Source organism: Pleurodeles waltl, chromosome 12 (assembly GCF_031143425.1).
Source record: "Pleurodeles waltl isolate 20211129_DDA chromosome 12, aPleWal1.hap1.20221129, whole genome shotgun sequence".
Classification (NCBI taxonomy): domain Eukaryota; kingdom Metazoa; phylum Chordata; class Amphibia; order Caudata; family Salamandridae; genus Pleurodeles; species Pleurodeles waltl.
The window spans coordinates 307,547,505-307,572,159 of NC_090451.1; the positions used below are offsets into that span (position 1 = coordinate 307,547,505).

At 47.3% G+C, this 24,655-nt stretch overlaps 1 protein-coding gene across 8 annotated transcripts in view; it reads right to left on the bottom strand.

The window, feature by feature from the left end:
* Window positions 1-24,655, bottom strand: part of CHD9 (chromodomain helicase DNA binding protein 9) — a 1,629,153-nt gene that overhangs the window by 855,255 nt on the left and 749,243 nt on the right. For all 8 annotated transcript variants that reach the window (XM_069216350.1, XM_069216347.1, XM_069216351.1 and 5 more), the window contains one exon: window positions 2,231-2,441. In XM_069216350.1, coding sequence (XP_069072451.1) covers window positions 2,231-2,441 — 211 coding nt within the window. The remainder of the gene's footprint in view (window positions 1-2,230; window positions 2,442-24,655) is intronic.

The following is a 24,655-nucleotide window of genomic DNA, read 5'->3' on the forward strand; positions in this document are numbered from 1 at the left end:
GGGTAGTCAACCCAAGGAGGGGAGCCCCAGGTGACCCTCAGCAGTGAGGGGAGTCAGAAGTCGAGGATGCAGCGCCCATAGGCAAGTCACAGGCACAGGAGTCTCAGTGCGGCCCACTAAGCATACCTGATGGGGAGTCCCACGTCGCTTGAGCAGCAGGGAGGAGAGTGCACTTTGCAGGGACGAGTGCTGGAGGCCGGGGCTTCACGAAGCCTGAAGCTCCATTGGGAGAAGAGCCTAGAAGCCTTGGTAGCTGCAAGAGTCATGGTGCACAGGGGTACTGTCCTGCAAGGAGACGCAAGGACTATACTGTCTCCAAGTTGGATAGCTGGTAGAGAGGCCCAAGGGGACCACTCCAGACCACCACCTGTGTTGCAGGATCCACACAGTTTTGCAGGAGATTAGATCCACGTGGCCAGTCGTCGTCGTAGTTGGTGCCTGCAGATGCAGGGTAGTGACTCCTTCACTTCAAAGGAGATTCCTTCTTGCGCTGAGACTTGTCACCCTCAGAGGATGCACAGCCAAGGAAATGTTGCAGTTGTTGAAGGAGCCAGAGAAACAATGATGCAAAGCGGAGTCATCGCTAGAGTTGCAGATTGTCGGTTCTTGGAGGGTCCAGTTGCAATCCTGGTGGCCAAAAGATGAAGTAAACAATGCAGAGGAGTCCCGCTGGAATCTTGCACGTCGAATCGGAGGACCCACCCAAGAGGAAAACCGCAGATAGCCCAGGAAGGGGGACTGGTCACCTATCAGGGTGACCACCTATCAGGAGGGGGCTGTGATGCCACCTACATGGCCACTCAGATGCTCCCAGGGGCCTCTGCCCACCTCAGATTCAAGCTGGAAGAATCAAATGGCCACCTGGAGGAGCTTTGGGCACCAACCCTGGGGTGGTGATGGACAGGGGAGTGATCACCCTCCTTTCCACTGTCCAGTTTCGCGCCAGAGCAGGGACTGGGGGTCCCTGGACTGGTACAAAACAGTTTATGCAAGGAGGGCACCAAATGTGCCCTTCAAAGCATACCGGTGGCTTGGGGAGGCTACCCCTCTCCAAAGCCATGTAACACCTATTTCTAAGCGAGAGGGTGTTACCTCTCTCTCCAACAGGAAATCCTTTGTTCTGCCTTCCTCTACCTGCGCTGTTCAGGCAGCAAGAGGGGAAGAAACCTATCTGAGGGGGCAGCAGTGATAGGTGGCAGCAGTGGAGGCTGCCCGGAAAACCTGAGAAGACTGGTGGGAGCAATGTTGGGGGTCCTCTAAGGAGCCCCCAGAGAGCATAGAATCATACAACCAATACTGGCAACAGTGTTGGGGTATGTTTCAGACACGTTTGATACTAAACATGCCCAGGTTCGCAGTTACCATTATGTAGCTCGACAGGTACACCTGTGTCCAGTACACGGGTAAAATGGCTTCCCTGCACTTACGAAGTCTAGTGTAATGGAGCTGGAGTTCATAGGGGGATCTCTGCTCATGCAGACGTGCCCTCATACACAGGTACCTGCATCCTGCCCTCTGGGCTAGGAGGGCCTACTATAAGGGTGACTTACAGTGACCTGGTGCAGTGATCTGTAGTGAAAGGTTGCATGCACCTTTTCACGCAGGCTGCAATGGAATGCTTGCAGACACATTTTGCATGGTCTCCCATGGGTGGCACAATACATGCTGCAGCCCATGGGGAACCCATGGTGCCCCAACGCCCTCAGTCCCAAGTACTATATACTAGGTACTTATATGGGGCACCAGTATGCCAATTGTGGATTGTGCAAAATCCTAAGCAACCAAATTTAGAGGGATAGAGCACAGTCACTGGGATCCTGATTAGCAGCACCCCAGTGAACACAGTCAAACCACAATGACAGCAGGCAGAAAGTGGGGGGGGACCATGCCAAAAAGAGGGTACGTTCCTACAGTACCCTACACAAGTCCTAAATATGCCAAAACTGATCTGGGTTGTTTTCTTTCCCATGTAGAGTGGACTTGGTCTGGCTGTTTATATTGGAACATGAGCAAGCATGTTTGTACATGGCTGGTTCCAGTCTAAGGTGGAATGTTGGGATGGGGGGAAAAGGTAGTCTGGTCTAGAGCCAAGAGTAATTACCAGTGGCTGAGATTATTAGAAGAAATCAACCCATCACTCCCCCCACTCCCAACTCTCAACAACAGATATTCAGTAAAAAATGTGTGGGTAAGATTATAAAATCATCTTTATAATTAAAGGGAATATTACCTTTTGTGTATCAGGTAGTCCTCAAGAATGTCAAGGCAGCGCACCATCTGAGAGAAAATCAAGACTTTGTGCCCTCCTGCTTTCATCTTTGGAAGGAGCTTATCAATGAGTACCAGTTTGCCAGCAGATTGAACCATTGCCTGTAGGTGAAAGTCAGGAGCCCCAAGACCATGCATCTCTCGAAACTCTCCGATAATCTTCTCTTCAGCTCCTGTGAAGTGTGTAAACACATAGCAGAATGTATTTGATTCTTCCATGGTAAATAAGACACTTAAAAAAAAAAAAAATTGTGCTACAAGAAATCTGAAAAACATACACATGACTTACTGTTAATATTACATTTTTTTTAAAGAGACAGTTACTATAAACCATATGCCACATCCAATATATGACCAAAGGTATAAAACATGTGCAACATCACAGTTTTTGTGTTTCTGTCATGTGGTACCAACGTCAGGTATCTCGCTGGACCGACTGATAACTTCATTGCACTGCTGTAACCTACGGCATCTGGAGGAACAGGGAAATCATAAACTGACAACCCTGGGCATGCCAGCTGAACCAAAATGATCTACCTTGGTTGCACATTTTCCAGCATATCTACACCATGTGTGCTTGACTCCCAAATTCAACTCATCCTAAACATACATAATACATATTCAAGCAAAATGCAATGAACATTTTTGAAAACAAAATGGAAGAAAACTGCAAGATGACTGGTTAAAGAGATGCAGGTATGGTGGATCAGGTTTGATTTCCCTATCTCAGTGCAGGGCTAGTGTCTACTGCCCTCCTGCTCGTTGAGCATTCTCTTCGATAGTACACAAACATGCCTATACCTCAACAATGGATTTAAGCCAGACATCCTCCTCTCAGCTCACTCCTATGTGAAAACGTCACGTAACATCTGAGCATTATGATAATGGCACACATCTAAGACAATGAAATTATTAAGGTGCTTGGCCCCTTAAAGACTCAGTCCTCCATCTGTCTCTGTGGTCTGATCTAATCCTTTCTATGTACTTTAAGAATGAGGAATTTCAGCCAAACTGATTGATCACAAAGAATGTTTTTTTTATAATGTGAGTGGGAAAAAATCGAAATGAGAAGAGGGAAAATACTTCCCACACATGCCAACATTTAAGAACACACAAGAAAAGCTTTGCTGTAGAAATAAATATTTACCTACCCACCTTGATAGAAATAAGTGATTTTCGAGGAATGAGAAAGGAAAAGTTTAAATAGTCTAATTTGTGTGAGAATAACAGAAGTGTTCCGCCACTTAAAAAAAAAAAAAAAAAAAAAAAAAAGGACTCAGCATGAAAGGGTAGTAGTCAGGCAGGTAAAGCACACATGATGATGAGATTAAGCTCTGAGGATATCCATGGTATACTGTACAAGGGGTCATATGTTATCCAAGCATTTCCAGCTCTTGTAAAGCTTTACCTTAAGGCAGTTCATCTGGCTCAGACATACATCAGCCACTTCACAGTTATCACACTTGCACCTTTTGCTGATACTTACTGTTAGGCAAGGAATATATGTCTTATACAGACCATCAGACACTATTTCTAGGCAATAGGTTGTCTTTTTGGTGTGCCATAAAAGACCAAATGCTTTGGCTAGTCAATAGTGGCTCCTCCTGGTCCTCAATCCAAATTTGCCAAAGGTGTGTGCGGAAACAAAAGGATTTGATTGATCTTGGCAGGCAAAGGAAGAGATAAATAGGGGATAGACATCCATTTCTAGGAGTAAATCTAGTTCTTAGCCTTTTAGCTCGTGTTTAAATTTTAAACAAAGCTTTCAGGTTTATTATGGGGCGAGCCTAAAGCCCTGGAAATGTTAGCCCACCCTTTTGCCTTACCCATGGAGATAAACATTGGCTGAATCAACTAAGCATATCTTTATTCTAATAACAATAGGCATATAGATAAGCCAATACAAGGCAAAGATGGCTCACACTCTTTACTTTTAAGTGACAGCAAAGTAACACAGTACCCTCCTTATACTACCCCTGCCTTCTGCTCTGATGAACTAAAGTCCTTAACATGACTTAGTAAAGCAATGTTTCCCTACCAAAGAATGTTTTCTATTTGAACCTGTCCCATTATATCCCCACTGAGCTTGAAAATCAGGCAGGGCTACTAAAGGTTTTCCTGTTTTATGACTGAGAGATCAGAGCCAGGATCCGATGTCAAGGGGGCACCCAAGAGCACACATGTTCATGTGGCTAAATACAGTTCTCTCTGTTCAGGTTGTGTGGAGACTGACAGTGGGGGAAGGGTAATACTGAGTCAGAGGTACAGGCTGTAGGCAAGTGCTCCTTTTGGCATTGTTACTCCCCCACTTTTTGCCTGGTACTGATGCTAACTTGACCGAGTGTGTGCAGGGGTCATGCTGACCAGGCCCAGGCACCAGTGTTCTTTCCCTAAACTGTACCATTGTTTCCACTGGAGGTGGCCTGGGTAGAACGATGCGTTTTAAACCTTCCATGAAAGCTTTAATAATAGGAACTCTAAATAAGGAGCTGTGCTGTATATTTTGTAAATATGCTGAAACTGCAGTAAGATGTATTTTTATGGAAGAGAATGCTAAATTTGATTTTTGTAAATGAAGTAGATAGCATACAATATCTTGTATTGAAGCTATAAAAAGGGCAATCTGTTTATATTGACAGTAATATACAAATATTTTCCATTTGTTAGCATAGCACTGTCTAGTAGTGGGTTTTCTTGCTTGCTTAATAACCTCCATACATTCTGATGGGAGTTGTAAATATCCAAATTCTATGCCCTTATGAGCCAAATCGCTAGATTGAGTGTTTTGGGATTTGGGTGCCTGATTTATCCTTTGTTTCGTGCCAACAGATCTGGTCGGTCTGGGAGTTTGGAGTGTGGTACCACTGACAGGTCTAACAATGTTGTGTACCACAGTTGGCGGGCCCACGTTGGTGCTAGGAGTATCATATTGAGTGAGTTTTGACGCAACTTGTTGACTAGAAACAGAATGAGTGGGAGAGGGGGAAAGCGTAAGCAAATATCCCTGACCAATTGATCCATACAACATTGCCTTTGGATAGGGGATGTGGGTGTCTGGATGGAAGTTTTGGCATTTTGCGTTTTCTCTTGTGGCGAACAGATCAATGTTTGGTGTTCCCCATTGTTGAAAGTATTTTTGAAGTACTTGAGGGTGAATCTCCCATTCAAGTGTTTGTTGGTGATTTCTGCTGAGAACATCTGCCAATTCATTGTGTATCCCTGGAATATATTGTGCTAACAGGTGAATTTGGTTGTGGATTGCCCATTTCCAATTTTTTTGGGCTAGAAGGGAGAGTTGGGACGAATGTGTCCCTCCTTGTTTGTTTAGGTAATACATGGTTGTCAGTTTTAATAAGGACATTCTTCTGTGTGAGAAGAGGCTGAAAAGCTTTCAGTGCTAGGAAGACAGCTAACAACTTAAGTGACGTATGTTTAGCTGTTTGGCATCCCATTGTCCTTGAATGTTGTAATTGTTTAGGTGAGCTCCCCAATCAATCATTGATGCATCTGTTGTAATTATGGTCTGAGGCACAGGGTCTTGAAATGTCCGCCCTTTGTTTAGATTTGTGGAATCCCACCACTGAAGGGACATGCATGTTTGGAGGTCTATCAACACTTGATCTTGAAGCTGACCGTGTGCCTGTGACCATTGTTGTGCAAGGCACTGTTGTAAGGGCCGTATGTTTAGTCTTGCGTGTGGAACAATTCCAATACATGATGCCATCATCCCTAAAACCTTCATGACAAATCTGACAGTGTAACATTGATTTGTTTGTATCTGTGTGATTATATTTTGGAATGCTTGTATTCTTTGCGTATTTGGACAAGCTAGCGCCTTTTGAGTATTTAGTACTGTACCCAAATACTGCTGTATTTGTGCTGGTTGTAGATGTGACTTTTGGTAATTTATTGAGAACCCTAGCGTGTGCATGGTTTGTATTACGTAATCCGTATGTTTTTGGCACTGCGTGTGACTGTTTGATTTTATTAGCTAATCGTCTGGATATGGAAAGACATGTATATGTTGTCTTCTTAGGTAGGCTGCGACTACCGCTAGGCACTTTGTGAATACCCTTGGACCTGTTGTTATTAGAAAGGGTAACACTTTGAACTGATAATGCTTTCCTTGAATGACAAACCTGAGATATTTTCTGTGCGCAGGGTGGATGGGTATATGAAAATACGCATCCTTAAGGTCTAACGTTGCCATGAAATCGTGTTTTTGGAGTAGTGGGATAACATCTTGTAGAGTTACCATGTGAAAATGTTCTGACAGGATGTAAAGATTGAGGGTCCTGAGATCTAATATTGGTCTGAGGGTGCCATCTTTTTTGGAATGAGGATATATAGCGAATAAACTCCTGTCCCTATTTGAGCTTGTGGTACGGATTCTATTGCTTGTTTGAGTACTGTTTGTGGGTCTTCCCTAAACCGTAGCTGTCCCGCAACGCCACACCTGAACTGTTGGTTTTGTTGATCACGACGCCGTGATAGCCCCAGGTGGAGCCATCGACTACAAGGAACTGTATTTTTGAGTAAATCATGCAGAACTCATATTTTTATTACTGTATGTTCGATTTTTATCGTATTCTGTTTTTTTTATATATATAAAGATTGGCTAACTGGTGTTGTGTCAGTTTGTAGTGTTTTCACTTATTACTGTGTGTTATGTGCAAATGCTTTACACATTGCTCTTGAGATAAGCCTGACTGCATGTCCCAAGCTACCAAGGGGATGAGCAGGGGTTATCCGAGTGGGTATTCTCCCTTGTCCTGACTAGAGTGAGGGTCCCTACTTGGACAGGGTGCAAACCGACTGCCAAATAGAGACCCCATTTCTAATACCAACGCATAGCACACTTTGATGAAGAGAACACCCATTTAGACATGGTTCTCCTCTACACTGCCCAACTTTTCTTCACACCCACATAACCCACTAAGAGCTGATCATCCACCCGGAACTCTTTGGTATGATCAAGAAAGAACACAAACACTCCTTCTAGGTCCAGATAATGGAATCTCTCCTCTTTCGTAGAAGGATGTGGGGGTGCGTGAAAAGTAGACAAAGTGATGGACTGGTGCAAGAAAGTGCCCCTTTTGGCATGGTTTTCCCCCCTCTCCTCCCCTTCCCTCCCCCAAAACCACAGAGTCCCACTTTTTGCCCGATATTGATTCCTGCTAACCAGGCCCGAGCACCAGTGTTCTTTCCCTAAAATTGTACCATTGTTTCCACAACTGGCACACCCCTAGCAGATAGCTAAGTCCCTTATAAAAGTTAATCATGGTACCAAGGGCTCTGTGACCAGGGGAGGTCCTCAAGGACAGCAGCATGATTGTCCTACCCTAGGGGATCCCTTACCAAACACATGCACACTGCCACTGCAGCTTGGGTGTGTTGGTGGGGATAAAGACACAAAGTCAACATGGCATCCCCCTCAGGGTGCCATGGCCAAAAACCACTGCCTGTGGCATAGGTAATTCACCCCTCTAGCAGGCCTTACAGCCCTAAGGGTGGGGGCACCATACCACAGGTGAGGGCTTAGACAATGTAGGGGCATATTGCTCATGCAGCTAAGTCCATTCATAGACATTTTAAGTGCAGTGTATCAATACTGAGTACATGGGCTGGGAGTTTCTCATTACTAACTTCACAGCTCCATAATGGCGTCACTGAAGTCTGGGAAGATTTGTATCAAACTTCTCAGCACAATAAACCGAAATTGATGCCAGTGTTGGATTTATTGTAAAATGCACCCAAAAGGCATCTAAAAGATGCCCCCTGTACTTTAACCAACCCTCTAGAGCAGGACTGATCAGTCTGTGCCAGCCTGCCACTAAAAGACAAGTTTCTGTCTCATGGGGTGACAGCCTTTGTGCTCTCTGAGGCCAGAAACAAAGCTTGTCCTGGGTGGAGGTGCTTCACACCTTCCCTCTGCAGAAAAGAACGCTTGGCGGTGAGCCTCAAAAGTTCAAGCTTCTGGTTACAGTGCCCCAGGGCACTCCAAGTAGTGGAGATGTCTGCCCTCCATACCAAGGCCCGCTTTTGGCACCAAGTTAGGTAGAAAATTAGCTAAAACAGGTAGGAGTGACCACTCCAGCTAGGACCACCCCTAAGATGTCCAGAGCTGAAGTGACTCCCTCCCTGCAGAATCCTTCATCTTGGTTAGGACGACAGGGAACAACAGGGTTAGGACTAAGTTGCCCTCCCCAAAGGGAGTGAAAACTGGAAGGGTGTAGTCATCCTCAAGGACAGTAGCCATTGGCTACTGACTTCTCACCCCTCTAACACCCCCAAATCTAGGATTTAAGGGCTGCCCTGAACCTAGCTCATCAGATTCCTGGCGACCTCAAGAAGACCAGAAAAAAGAAGATGGACTGTTAAGTTGACCCCCAGCAGAGAATACTACAGACATCAACTGCCTTGGCCCCAGCCCTACCGATCTGTCTGCAGCTTCGGAAACCCTGCCAAAAGACAATGCATCCTGCAGGAACCAGCAACCTCTCCAAACCCCCAGAGGACTGTACGCTCAAGACAGGAATAAGAACTCCTGATGACAGTGGCTCTGTCAACAAGGAACTCCAGCAAGGGTTCCAGAACATCCCTGGATCTGCGAGTCCTGCCCACTTTGCACCGACGCCCACAGCTCGTCTCCCAGTGGCCCACCCATCCAGGGCAGGTCCTCAGGAGATTTAGACCTCCAGGCTAACACAACGACGCCTGCAGCCTAAATCCAGAGGACCCCCCCTGACCGCGAGAGAACCGGACAAAGATTCCCTACACCTAAAGGTACCCTTGCACCTGCAGCATCCTGGCCTTGGGGAATCCGACCACTGGTCTAGCAAAGTTCAGCAGGCAGCCCTGTTCCTTGTCCAGCCTGTGGATTCCTGGAACTGACCCCCTAGACCTAGACTGTAGCATCTTTGTGACCCTGGGGTCTGCCTATTGAAATTGATTGGAACCTAGACGGTGTGTCTTAACCCTGCACCCGGCCGCGCCTGTGCCTCTGAGGGTGAGTGTTTTGTGTTGACCTGTGGCCTACCCGGTGCTCACCTAAACCCCACAGGTCTGCCCTCTGAAGTCACGGGTACTTACCTGCCAGCAGATGTGTTTTAGTGTGCCCCTCTTCTCCACAGGATCACAAACTAAATGTACCTTCAATGACATCTGCACCCGGGCAGCCCTGTGTTGCTGGTGGTCTAAGTTTTGGGTCATCCTGAACCCTATCCTGTGGATATCCTAACATCCGGAGACTGGAACTGTAAGTCCAGTTCTTACCCCAAAACTACACTAACAGGAAGAATGGAGATGAAAGGTGGCTTCGAGGAAAGAGCCTGCAGCTCACTCACACTGCAGGCAGATGGGATGGCTACAAGGAAGACTGTTTTCAGAGTAAGCAGGCTAAGTGGGCAGCTGTGAAGTGGCTCCTAAGAAGCACACATTAGAAAAGTTAGAACTAAGTTCAAATCCCACTGGGGCATTATCAACAAGGAGAAAACAGATGGGTAAGACCCTTAAAAAATCTTCCAACAATGGGAAATGTAAACAAGGCGGGTTGGTCAGGCAATCCAAGGAAAGCCGAGATGGCAGACAAATAACCCTTAGGGGTGTCCAGAGCAGAGCCCTGCTAGATCAGAGAAAGAACAAACAAAAGAACCTCAGAAAGAGAAGCAGAGAGGGGGTCAATAGACTTGCCTGTAAACCATGCCATAAATTTGTTTCAATAACAGGCGTAACCCGTTTTGGAGGAGGGACGCCTGATTACCAAAATTACTTTACAGACTTTGGGCGGAAGCTCGAAGGCTGTCAACTGCCGCCGCTCAATCTTGACGCAAGGCAGCAGAAACTGGACAGGTTTGGCTGGAGAACCGCCCCAACTGCTGCGACAGAAGATCCTCCCAAAGAGGCAGTCTGATCTTAGGATTGATGGCCATACTCAAGAGCTCGGGATACCAGACTCTTCGTGCCCAGTCCACAGCTGTAGGAAATTATCCTCTTTTTAGGATAGTTACCCCCACTTTTTGCCTGCTGTCGTGTTTTGACTGTGTTCACTGGGATCCTGATAACCAGGACCACAGTGACTGTACTCTCTCCCTCTACATTTGGTTGCTTAGGAACTAGCACACCCCAAAATTGGCATACTGGTGCCCCAATGTGAGTCCCTAGTATATGGTACTGAGGTACCCAGGGCATTGAGGCACAAGGGGTTCCCAAGGGCTGCAGCAGGTATTGTGTCACACATGGGAGCCCATGCGAAATGTGTCTGCTGGCCTCCCATCGCAAGAAGCATGCACCCTTTCACTACAGGTCAATGCACCAGGTCACTAAGTCACCCTTATGGTAGGCCCTCCTAACCTAGAGAGTAGGGTGCAGGTACCTGTGTGTGAGGGCACCTCTGCATGAGCAGAGGGGCTCCTATGAACTCAAGTTCTATTACACTGGACTTCGTAAGTGCGGGGAAGCCATTTTACGGTGTACTGGTAAGAGGTAACGCCAAACCTGGGCATGTTTGGTATTAAATATGTCAGAATCATACCCCAATACTGTTGCCAATATTGGTTATATGATTCCATGAACCTTAGAGGACCCTCAGCATTGCTCCCACTAGTCTTATGGGTTTTTCCAAACAGCCGGCGCGGCTGCCACCCCTCAGACAGGTTTCTGCTCTCCTGCTGCTTGACCAGCTCAGGTAGAGGAAGGCAGAACAAAGGACGTCCTGTGGGAGAGGGAGGTAACACCCTCTTCCCTGGGAAATAGGTGTTACATGGCTTGGGAGGGGCAGCCTCTCCAACCCACCGGTATGCTTTGAAGGGCACATTTGGCCCTGGCGCAAAACTGGACAATGGAAAGGGGATTAACTCTCCTGTCCATCACCACCCCAAGGGTGGTGCCCAGAGTTAGCCACTTGGTTCTACTGAAAACAATAATTGAAAAAATAAAGTACACTGTTCCAAACAAAGGAAAACACAGGTGTCTCAGGCACCTCTACAAATAGGAGCAAAAGCCCTCACACATCTGTACGATATCATGCTTCATCATTGGGCTTGCTCCACGTCAGACTGGCGCTGCAATGTATGACGGGCACCTCAGAGGGGCTCTTTGCCAGAGAGCTTTCGTGATAGTCTGTGCCAAAGTATGGGAAATAGGAATGAATTTAAACCTATATGTCACAGAAAAGAAGAAAAAAGATAAAAGCTGGAGAGGAAAAAAATGGAAGATAAATTGAATCGGCCTCCAACTCGAAAAACAGATTTTTACTAAGCAAGAAAGGAGTCGGTCAAGGTTACCAACCAGTGTAGAGTGAAAGGGAAATAATGGACCCACATTCTATTAAAAAAAAGAGGAAAAATAAATTTTCTTTGTCCGCTATAACAAGTCAACATGCTTTGCACCTTAACGAGTCCTAACAGATCACTTGGCGCTTCATCAGGACTACGTATAATATCCTTCTCCTAAGCTTGAAGTGCAAATTACATGTACATGTGTGGTGAATCAACAAAAAAATGAGTGAAAGTTACTCATATCAGTTATGTATCTAGCAGATAAAAACTGAGAGAAACCATCCTTAAGTAGGGACAGGGCTCCATGGGAAAGTGCAAGCCTGTGGATTGCTGTTGTTTTTTGAAACAGCAGTACATCGCCACAGACCTACCCTGGGGCCGCGTTGGTTCTGCCATCTTGAATCCAAGGTGGGCAGAAGCCCCTGGGAGCATCTGAGTGGCCAGGTCAGGTAGGAGATGTCACAGCCTCCTCCTGATAGGTGGTCACCCTGCTAGGGTATCAACCCCACTTCCTGGGCTATTTAGGGTTTCCCTCTGGGTGGGTCCTCAGATTCAATGTGCAATTTTCCGGCAAAACTCCTCTGCATCGTTTACTTAATCTTCTGGCCACTGGGACTGTAACTGGACCCTCCAGGAACTGACAATCTGCAACTCCAGTGATGATTCCCCTCCGCAACATTGTTTCTCCGGCTCCTTCCAGCAAATACAACATTTCCCTGGCTGTGTATTCTCTGAAGATGATGAGTCTTCAGCCTGCACAAGAAGTAAGAAGGAATCTCCTTTGGAGTGAAGGAGTCACTGTAGGAAGCTTGCTCTGTATATATTATATCAAAATGAGATATAGTATACACAGAGTCCAGGGGTTCCCCAAGAGGCTTGACAGAGGCAATAATAGATAATACTAATGCTCTATTTCTGGTAGTGTGGCCGAACAGTTAGGCTTATCGGAGGGTAGTGTTAAGCATTTGTTGTACACACACAAGCAATAAGTGAAAACACATACAATGACTTAACTCCAGGACAATTGGTTTTTATGTAAAAAAAAATATTTTGTTAATTTATTTTTAGAACCACAAGATTTATTTATCAAGTAAGTACATTAAATTAAAGGTACTTTGCATAGTGATACTTAGGACTTTGAATATAATCAATATTGTACACAGTTTTCTTTAAAATTTCAAAAAGCTATTTTAGAAGTGGACACTGCAATTTTCAACAGTTCCTGGGGAAGGTAAGTAAAGTACAGTTTCTGAGGTAAGTACCACACTTACGGGTTCAGTGTCTGGGGCATAGGTAGCCCACCGTTGGGGGTTCAAGGCAACCCCAAACACCCAGCAACACAGGGCCAGTCATGTGCAGAGCCAAAATAACGTGGGCGCCTATGGAGACAGGGGGTACTCTGGTTCCAGTCTGCTTGCAGGTAAGTACCCGTGTTGTCGGATGGCAGACCAGTGGGTTTGGAGGAGTACTGGAGGGGCCCCAAGTAGGCACAAAAACCACACCCTCATCGGCATGGGGGCGGTCAGGTGCAGTGTGCCAACAGGGCGTCAAGTTCTCAACAGATCTAACCCGGGGGTCAATTAGGCGCTGTAGGCAGGGCATAGGGGTGCTTATCGGGCTAGCTGCCGACTGGGCATGGGTGAGAGCCATCTGCTGGTCGTTGTTGCACCAGTGGTCAGTTTCTCACAGACCTGGGGGGGTGCGGGTGCAGTGCTTCTCCAGGTGTCAGATATCTTCGTCCTGGGCAGTCGCGGTCAGGGGGGTCCTCAGGATTCCCTTTGCAGAAGTCGTCGTGTGGGTGCAGAGAGGTCAGCCCAGGGTGGACACGTCGTCGGAGTGGCCTGGGGGGCCTCTCTGGATAGCTGGTTTCTCTGGACATGGGCCGGGGCCGTCAGGTGCATAGTAGTTGGACTCACGCTTCTGGAGTAAGGTGAGAGTCCCTTTAGAGTTGGTTTCTTGGTCTCTTCTTTGGGCAGGTCGGTTGATCACAGGAGTTCCTTGGTCCTAGGTGATGCAGGCAGTCCCCTAGAGGCTTTTCAGGGGTCGCTGGTCCTGCAGAACACGTTGCTTCTTTTCTTGCAGCTTTTCGAAGCAGGAGACAGGCTGGTAGGGCGAGGGCAGAGTCAGTTGGTGTCTCCTCTTCTCTGTGGGATTTCAGATCAGCAGTCCTTCTTTCTTGAGGTTGTCAGGACATCCGACTAGCTTGGTTCAGAGAGCCCTTAAATACTAGATTTAGGGGCGTTTGAAGGTCAGAGGGCAGTAGCCAATGGCTACGGTCCCTGAGGGTGGCTACACCCTCCTTGTGCTCACTCCCTTTGGGGAGGGGAGCACATTCCTACCCCTATTGGCCCTGATCCTCCAAGCCAAGATGGAGGATTCTGCAAGGAGAGGGTCACTTGAGCTCTGGACACCTTAGGGGTGGTCCTGGCTGAGGTGGTGAATCCTCCTTATTTTTCATAATTATCGCTATGGACTTGCATCTACACTAGCTGTAGTGCCCTGGGGCATTGTAACACGTAGCCTGAGCCTTTGAGGCTCACTGCTAGGTGTTACAGTTCCTGCAGGGGGAGGTGTGAAGCACCTCCACCCAGTTTACACTTTGTTTCTGGCCCCAGAGAGCACAAAGGCTCTCACCCCAGGGGGTCAGAAACGTGTCTCTCAGTGGCAGGCAGGCAAAGACCAGTCAGTCTGTCCTGCACTGAAGGATTGGGTAAAATACAGGGGGCATCTCTAAGATGCCCTCTGTGTGTATTTTTTAAATAAATCCTACATTGGCATCAGTGTGGGTCTATTATTCTGAGACGTATTCAGTGTAGCCATTATGGAACTGTGGAGTTCTCCCAGACCATATACTTAATATGGCCACACTGTACTTACAATGTCTAAGAGACTTAAACACTGTAGGGGCATATTGTTCATGCAGCTATGCCCTCACCTGCCTTAGGGGTTTAAGGTCTGCTACAGGGGTGATTTACCTATGCCACAGACAGTGTTTTGTGTGCATGGCACCCTGATTGGGATGCCATTTCGACTTTGCCTTTTTCTCTCCACCAACACACACAATGGCAGTGTGCATGTGTTAGGTGAGGGGTCCCTTAGGGTGGCACAACACATGCTGCAACCCTTAAGGACCTTCCCTGCTCACAGGGCCTTTGGTACCACTGGTACCTTTTACAAGGGACTTATCTGTGTGCCAGGTCTAGGAGGCTGGACTGGCTTGTAGTGAGTACCAAGGGGTACTTACACCTTGCACCAGGCCCAGTTATCCCTTATTAGTGTGTAGGGTGTCTAGCAGCTTAGGCTGATAGATAATGGTAGCTTAGCAGAGCAGCTTAGGCTGAACTAGGAGACAAGTGAAGCTCCTACAGTACCACTAGTGTCATATGCACAATATCATAAGAAAACACAATACACAGATATACTAAAAATAAAAGTACTTTATTTTTATGACAATATGCCAAAAGTATCTCAGTGAGTACCCTCAGTATGAGGATAGCAAATATACACAAGATATATGTACACAATACCAAAAATATACAGTATAGTATTAGAAAACATTGCAAACAATGTATAGTTACAATAGGATGCAATGGGGACACATAGGGATAGGGGCAACACAAACCACATACTCCAAAAGTGGAATGCGAACCACGAATGGACCCCAAACCTATGTGACCTTGTAGAGGGTCGCTGGGACTGTAAGAAAACAGTTAGGGTTAGAAAAATAGCCCACCCCAAGACCCTGAAAAGGGAGTGCAAAGTGCACTAAAGTTCCCCAAAGAGCACAGAAGTCGTGATAGGGGAATTCTGCAGGAAAGACACAAATCAGCAATGCAACAACAACAGATTTCCAAACGAGGGTACCTGTGGAACAAGGGGACCAAGTCCAAAAGTCACAAGCAAGTCGGAGATGGGCAGATGCCCAGGAAATGCCAGCTGTGGGTGCAAAGAAGCTGCTACTGGACAGTAGAAGCTGAAGATTCTGCAGGAACGACAAGGGCTAGAGACTTCCCCTTTGGAGGATGGATGCCCCACGCCGTGGAGAGTCGTGCAGAAGTGTTTTCCTGAAGAAAGACTGCAAACAAGCCTTGCTAGCTGCGAGTCGTGCGGTTAGGGTTTTTGGATGCTGCTGTGGCCCAGGAGAGACCAGGATGTCGCCAACTGCGTCAGGGGACAGAGGGGGCGCCCAGCAAGACAAGGAGCCCTCTCAGAAGCAGGCAGCACCCGCAGAAGTGCCGGAACAGGCAATACGAAGCGGAGTGAAACAGTGCTCACCCGAAGTCGCACAAAGGAGTCCCACGTCGCCGGAGGACAACTTAGAAAGTCGTGCAAAGCAGGTTAGAGTGCCGTGGACCCAGGCTTGGCTGTGCACGAAGGATTTCCGCCGGAAGTGCACAGAGGCCGGAGTAGCTGCAAAAGTCGCGGTTCCCAGCAATGCAGTCTGGCATTAGGACGAAAGGACTTACCTCCACCAAACTTGGACTGAAGAGTCACTGGACTGTGGGAGTCACTTGGACAGAGTTGCTGGATTCAAGGGACCTCGCTCGTCGTGCTGAGAGGAGACCCAGAGTACCAGTGATGCAGTTCTTTGGTGCCTGCGGTTGCAGGGGGAAGATTTCGTCGACCCACGGGAGATTTCTTCAGAGCTTCTAGTGCAGAGAGGAGGCAGACTACCCCCACAGCATGCAGCACCAGGAAAGAAGTCGAGAAGGCGGCAGGATCAGCGTTACAGAGTTGCAGTAGTCGTCTTCGCTACTTTGTTACAGTTTTGCAAGCTTCCAGCGCCGTCAGCAGTCGATTCCTTGGCAGAAGGTGAAGAGAGAGATGCAGAGGAACTCTGATGAGCTCTTGCATTCGTTATCTAAGGAATTCCCCAAAGCAGAGACCCTAAATAGCCAGAAAAGAGGGTTTGGCTACTTAGGAGAGAGGATAGGCTAGCAACACCTGAAGGAGCCTATCAGAAGGAGTCTCTGACGTCACCTGCTGGCACTGGCCACTCAGAGCAGTCCAGTGTGCCAGCAGCACCTCTGTTTCCAAGATGGCAGAGGTCTGGAGCACACTGGAGAAGCTCTGGGCACCTCCCAGGGGAGGTGCAGGTCAGGGGAGTGGTCACTCCCCTTTCCTTTGTCCAGTTTCGAGCCAGAGCAGGGCTGAGGGGTCCCTGAACCGGTGTAGACTGGCTTATGCAGAAATGGGCACCATCTGTGCCCATGAAAGCATTTCCAGAGGCTGGGGGAGGCTACTCCTCCCCAGCCCTGACACCTTTTTCCAAAGGGAGAGGGTGTAACACTCTCTCTCTGAGGAAGTCCTTTGTTCTGCCTTCCTGGGCCAAGCCTGGCTGGACCCCAGGAGGGCAGAAACCTGTCTGAGGGGTTGGCAGCAGCAGCAGCTGCAGTGAAACCCCGGGAAAGGCAGTTTGGCAGTACCAGGGTCTGTGCTAGAGACCCGTGGGATCATGGTATTGTGCCAACTATGCCAGGATGGTATAGAGGGGGCAATTCCATGATCATGTTACATGGCCATATTCGGAGTTAACATTGTGAAGTTACATATAGGTAGTGACCTATATGTAGTGCACGCGTGTAATGGTGTCCCCGCACTCACAAAGTCCGGGAAATTGGCCCTGAACGATGTGGGGGCACCTTGGCTAGTGCCAGGGTGCCCACACACTAAGTAACTTAGCACCAACCTTTACCAGGTAAAGGTTAGACATATAGGTGACTTATAAGTTACTTAAGTGCAGTGTAACATGGCTGTGAAATAACGTGGACGTTATTTCACTCAGGCTGCAGTGGCAGGCCTGTGTAAGAATTGTCAGAGCTCCCTATGGGTGGCAAAAGAAATGCTGCAGCCCATAGGGATCTCCTGGAACCCCAATACCCTGGGTACCTCAGTACCATATACTAGGGAATTATAAGGGTGTTATAGTATGCCAATGTAAATTGGTAAAATTGGTCACTAGCCTGTTAGTGACAATTTGAAAGAAATGAGAGAGCATAACCACTGAGGTTCTGATTAGCAGAGCCTCAGTGAGACAGTCATAACACAGGTAACACATACAGGGCACACTTATGAGCACTGGGGCCCTGGCTGGCAGGGTCCCAATGACACATACAACTAAAACAACATACATACAGTGAAATATGGGGGTAACATGCCAGGCAAGATGGTACTTTCCTACACAACCCCCCCCTAAACGAAGGACAATAAGACTAGCCATGACCTGATGAGTCTTCATTGTGTAAGTGGAAATATCTGGAGAGTCCATCTGCATTGGAGTGGGTACTCCCATGTCTATGTTCCACTGTATAGTCCATTCCCTGTAGGGATACAGACCACCTCAATAATTTAGGATTTTCACCTTTCATTTGTTTTAGCCAAAGTAGAGGTTTGTGGTCTGTCTGAACAATGAAGTGAGTGCCAAACAGGTATGGCCTCAACTTCTTCAGTGCCCAGACCACAGCAAAGGCCTCCCTCTCTATGGCAGACCAACGCTTTTCTCTAGGGGTCAACCTCCTGCTGATAAAAGCAACAGGTTGATCCTGGCCCTCAGAATTAAGTTGTGAAAGGACTGCCCCTACCCCTAATTCAGATGCATCAGTTTGGACAATGAATTTCTTGGAGTAACAGGGGCTTTTCAGGACAGGTGCAGAGCACATGGCCTGCTTCAGCTCCTCAAAAGCTTTCTGACAGCTAGCTGTCCACAATACCTTTTTAGGCATTTTCTTGGATGTGAGGTCATTAAGAGGGGCTGCAATGGAGCCATAGTTCTTAACGAACCTCCTGTAACACCCAGTGAGGCCTAAGAAGGCGCTCACCTGGGTCTGAGTAGTAGGGGGAATCCAATCTATAATAGTTTGGATTTTCCCCTGAAGTGGTGCAATCTGTTCTCCACCTACCAGGTGCCCCAGATAAACCACCTTCCCCTGCCCTATCTGGCACTTTGAAGCCTTGATAGTGAGGCCTGCTTTTTGCTGGGCCTCCAAAACTTTCCATAGGTGGACCAGGTGATCATCCCAACTGGAGCTAAAGACAGCTATATCGTCCAGATATGCTGCACTAAAAGCTTCCAGCCCTTGCAGGACTGTATTCACCAAAATATGAAAAGTGGCAGGTGCATTTTTCAATCCAAAAGGCATTACTGTGAATTGGTAATAGCCTCCAATGGTTGAAAATGCAGTTTTTGCTTTTGCATCTTCTGATAATTTGATCTGCCAATACCCTACAGTTAAGTCAAAAGTGCTTAGATACTTGGCAGATGCCAGTGTATCTATGAGCTTATCTGCCCTGGGTATAGGATGAGCATCAGTTTTGGTTACTTGGTTGAGACCTCTATAGTCTACACAAAACCACATTTCCTTCTTTCCATCTTTGGAATGAGGTTTTGGTACAAGTACCACAGGAGAGGCCCATGGACTTTCAGAGTGCTCAACCACTCCTGGTTCAAGCATTTTCTGCACCTCTTGTTTTAAGCAGTCTCTGACATGGTCAGGCTGCCTATAGATCTTACTTTTGACAGGCAAGCTGTCTCCAGTATCTATAGTGTGCTCACACCAAGAAGTGGTGCCTGGCACAGTAGAAAAGAGTTCAGAAAACTGACCCAGGAAATTTATGCAGAGGTCTTTCTGCTCAGCAGTAAGACAATCTGCCAGTACAACCCCTTCCACTAGAGCATCTTGTTCTGTGGAAGAGAAGAGATCAGGGAGAGGGTCACTCTTCTTCCTGTCCCTCATCTGTTGCCATGAGCAGGGTGAGATCAGCCCTGTCATAATAGGGTTTCCAGCGATTGACATGGAGCACCCTAAGGGGACTCCTGGCAGTGCCTAAGTCAACTAAGTAGGTGACTTCACCCTTTTTCTCAACAATTGTGTGGGGTCCACTCCATTTATTTTGGAGTGCTCTTGGGGCCACAGGCTCCAAGACCCACACTTTCTGCCCTGGTTGGTACTGAACCAAAACAGCCTTCTGGTCATGCCATTGCTTTTGGAGCTCTTGGCTGGCCTGAAGGTTTTTACTGGCCTTTTTCATGTACTCAGCCATACTTGATCTGAGGCCAAGTACGTAGTCCACTATGTCTTGCTTTGGAGCTTTTAAAGGTTGTTCCTAACCCTCCTTAACAAGTGTTTGAGGACCTCTCACAGGGTGTCCAAATAGGAGTTCAAAGGGGCTGAAGCCCACTCCTTTCTGGGGTACCTCCCTGTAAGCAAAAAGGAGGCATGGTAAAAGGATATCCCATCTCCTGCGGAGTTTTTCAGGGAGTCCCATAATCATGCCTTTGAGAGTTTTGTTAAATCTCTCCACCAGTCCATTTGTTTGTGGATGATAGGGTGTAGTGAACTTGTATGTTACACCACACTCCTTCCACATGGCCTTTAAGTAAGAAGACATGAAATTGCTTCCTCTGTCTGATACCACCTCTTTTGGGAAGCCCACCCTGGAAAAGATTCCAAGGAGGGCCTTTGCCACTGCAGGGGCTGTAGTGGTCCTTAGAGGAATAGCTTCAGGATATCTGGTGGCATGGTCTACTACCACCAAGATAAACCTATTGCCTGAAGCAGTAGGAGGGTCAAGGGGGCCAACTATGTCAACCCCTACCCTTTCAAAGGGAACCCCAACCACAGGCAGTGGAATAAGGGGTGCCTTTGAAGTGCCACCTGTATTGCCACTGGCTTGACAGGTTTCACAGGACTTACACAATTCCTTTGTGTCCTCTGACATTCTAGGCCAATGAAACAGGGGAACAAGCCTGTCCCAAGTTTTCATTTGACCCAAATGTCCAGCTAGGGGAATGTCGTGGGCTAGAGTTAGGAGGAACTTTCTGTACTCCTGAGGAATCACCAATCTCCTGGCAGCTCCAGGTTTTGGATCCCTTGCTTCAGTGTACAAGAGGTTGTCCTCCCAGTAAACTCTGTGAGAGTCATTGACATCCCCATTAGCTTGTTTGACAGCTTGCTGTCTTAGACCCTCTAGTGTGGGACAGGTCTGCTGTGCCACACTCAGCTCCTCCCTGGCAGGCCCCCCTTCACCCAAAAGCTCAGCAGTGTCTGCTTCCAGCTCCTATGGTGTAGGTTCTGCACAGGGTGGAAATTCTTCTTCCTCAGAAGAAGAATCCACTGTAGAGGGAGGGATAGTAGGTAGTGCTTTACTTCTACTAGCCCTAGCTTTAGGGAGCACTTGGTCCATTGTTCCAGGATCCAAGTCACCCTGTCCTTTTTGCTTTTTGGCCTGAGGCCTTGTCAAAGCAAAAATATGCCCTGGAATGCCCAGCATTGCTGCATGGGCCTCCAACTCCACATCTGACCAAGCTGATGTCTCTAAATCATTTCCAAGTAGACAGTCTACAGGTAAATCTGAGGCAACCACAACTTTCTTTGGACCAGTTGAGATTTACAACAGCCATGGGGTGGCTAAGTGTGTTGTTGTGAGCATCGGTTACTTGGTACTGTTGACCAAGTAGGTGTTGTTCAGGGTGGACCAGTTTCTCTATTACCATTGTAACACTGGCACCTGTGTCCCTGTAGGCCTGAACCTCAACACCATTTATTAGGGGTAGCTGCTTGTACTTATCGATGTTAAGGGGACAAGCAACTAAGGTGGCTAAATCAATAGCCCCCTCAGAGACTAACACAGCCTCTGTGGTCTCCCTAACAAGACCAACCCCAACTAAGTTACCAAAAGTGAGCCCAGCTACTCCCTTGGATTGGCTATTAGTAGGTTTGCTCCCACCACCACAGCTATTAGTAGGGACACTAGGTGTAGCAGTAGGGGTTGTAGTGGTAGGAGGCTTGGTGCTTTTCTTTGGACAACTGGGATCTGTTGTCCAATGGCCTTTTATTTTACATAAATAGCACCATGGTTTCTTTTCTTTGTTTTGATTTGAAGAGGATTTGGACCCACCACCCCCACCAGAGTGCTTTTGTGGGCCTGATGAAGACTCATTTTTAGATTTGTCCCCACCATTGTCAGAAGACTTACCATCCTTCTTCTTGTTGCCATCTTTGTCACCCCCTGTATGAACTTTTCTGTTCACCCTTGTTCTGACCCATTTGTCTGCCTTCTTTCCCAATTCTTGGGGAGAGATTAGAGTCCACCAGGTACTGGTGCAACAAATCAGACACACAGTTATTAAGTATATGCTCTCTCAGGATTAAGTTATACAGGCTTTCATAATCAGTAACTTTACTGCCATGTAACCACCCCTCCAAGGCCTTCACTGAATGGTCAACAAAGTCTACCCAGTCTTGTGAAGACTCCTTTTTGGTTTCTCTGAACTTCATCCTGTACTGTTCAGTGGTTAAGCCATAACCATCTAGGAGTGCATTCTTAAGAACTGCAAAATTATTGGCATCACTTTCTTTCACAGTAAGGAGCCTATCCCTACCCTTTCCACTAAATGATAGCCATAGGATAGCAGCCCACTGCCTTTGAGGGACATCCTGTACAACACAGGCCCTCTCAAGTGCAGCAAACCACTTGTTAATGTCATCCCCCTCCTTATAAGGGGGAACTATCATATGCAGATTCCTAGAATCATGCTCTTTGGCAGGATGACTATGGGGAATACTGCTGCTGCCACCATGGGTTTCTAAACCCAATTTCTGTCTTTCCCTTTCCACCTCTAAGGACTGCCTACCCAAATCCAGCTGTTGCTTCTTGAGCTTCAGTCTAGTTTGTTCCACTCTCAATCTATTAAGCTCCCTTTCTAACACTCTGTCATCAGGGTGGGTGGGTGAGGCATGTCTAGAGACAGAAGTATGCTGAGATAGGACAGAAGGAGACCTGGCCCTAACAGATGGCACCCTAATAGCTTGACTAACAGAAACAGCACTTCTACTATGATGAGAAGGGATACTCTTACTGTGATGTGAGACAACACTATCAGTATGGTGTGACTCTACATCAGTACTAGCTATGCTAGGTGGTTTGCTAGGGGGCAGGCTTGGAAGTTTCCCTCCCACCTCTTTTGCTAGGGGTGCCCCAGAATCAGAGTGGGAACCATCAGCTAACTTTTCAACAGGGGTGCCAGCTCTGGCCTTATCCTGTTCAACAAACATATTTACCAACAGTTCTCTAGAGGGATTCTTCCTTACACTTAAACCTCTTTCTATGTACAGACTCCTTGCTTCTTTCCAGCTAAGTTTATCATAAGCAAGTTTGGACAGATCAACAGTTTGGCCTGTGCCAGACATTTCAGAAAGTGTTTAAGTGATAGAAAAAGTGAGAAAAAAGTTTTTCAGAACTTTTGGAAAGACAGAAAAAAAACTTTTTAAACTTTTAAAGAACTTTTTAGAAAGTTTTAGGTACTTTTCAGCACTTTAGAAAAGAGGTGAGAAAAGAAATGCAAAACTTTTTGGTTAGGTGTACATACACTGAACTTGTTTTGTATATTTTTCTCTTATGAAAAGTACAATGACAAAAGTGGTAAGTAGTTACAAAGCACTTGTCCCACCACTGCACAACCAATGTAGGAGGTTGGACTGGCTTGTAGTGAGTACCAAGGGGTACTTACACCTTGCACCAGGCCCAGTTATCCCTTATTAGTGTATAGGGTGTCTAGCAGCTTAGGCTGATATATAATGGTAGCTTAGCAGAGCAGCTTAGGCTGAACTAAGAGACGAGTGAAGCTCCTACAGTACCACTAGTGTCATATGCACAATATCATAAGAAAACACAATACACAGATATACTAAAAATAAAGGTACTTTATTTTTATGACAATATGCCAAAAGTATCTCAGTGAGTACCCTCAGTATGAGGATAGCAAATATACACAAGATATATGTACACAATACCAAAAATATGCAGTATAGTATTAGAAAACAGTGCAAACAATGTATAGTTACAATAGGATGCAATGGGGACACATAGGGATAGGGGCAACACAAACCATATACTCCAAAAGTGGAATGCGAACCACGAATGGACCCCAAACCTATGTGACCTTGTAGAGGGTCGCTGGGACTGTAAGAAAACAGTTAGGGTTAGAAAAATAGCCCACCCCAAGACCCTGAAAAGTGAGTGCAAAGTGCACTAAAGTTCCCCAAAGAGCACAGAAGTCGTGATAGGGGAATTCTGCAGGAAAGACACAAATCAGCAATGCCACAACGATGGATTTCCAAACGAGGGTACCTGTGGAACAAGGGGACCAAGTCCAAAAGTCACAAGCAAGTCGGAGATGGGCAGATGCCCAGGAAATGCCAGCTGTGGGTGCAAAGAAGCTACTACTGGACAGTAGGAGCTGAAGATTCTGCGGGAACGACAAGGGCTAGAGACTTCCCCTTTGGAGGATGGATACCCCACGCCGTGGAGAGTCGTGCAGAAGTGTTTTCCTGAAGAAAGACCGCAAACAAGCCTTGCTAGCTGCAAGTCGTGCAGTTAAGGTTTTTGGATGCTGCTGTGGCCCAGGAGGGACCAGGATGTCGCCAATTGCGTCAGGGGACAGAGGGGGCGTCCAGCAAGACAAGGAGCCCTCTCAGAAGCAGGCAGCACCCGCAGAAGTGCCGGAACAGGCACTACGAAGAGGAGTGAAACGGTGCTCACCCGAAGTCGCACAAAGGAGTCCCACGTCGCCGGAGGACAACTTAGAAAGTCGTGCGATGCAGGTTAGAGTGCCGTGGACCCAGGCTTGGCTGTGCACGAAGGATTTCCGCCAGAAGTGCACAGAGGCCGGAGTAGCTGCAAAAGTCGCGGTTCCCAGCAATGCAGTCTGGCATGGGGAGGCAAGGGCTTACCTCCACCAAACTTGGACTGAAGAGTCACTGGACTGTGGGAGTCACTTGAACAGAGTTGCTGGATTCAAGTGACCTCGCTCGTCGTGCTGAGAGGAGACCCAGGGTACCGGTGATGCAGTTCTTTGGTGCCTGCGGTTGCAGGGGGACGATTCCGTCGACCCACGGGAGATTTCTTCGGAGCTTCTAGTGCAGAGAGGAGGCAGACTACCCCCACAGCATGCACCACCAGGAAAGCAGTCGAGAAGGCGGCAGAATCAGCATTACAGAGTTGCAGTAGTCATCTTCGCTACTTTGTTGCAGTTTTGCAGGCTTCCAGCGCGGTCAGCAGTCGATTCCTTGGCAGAAGGTGAAGAGAGAGATGCAGAGGAACTCTGATGA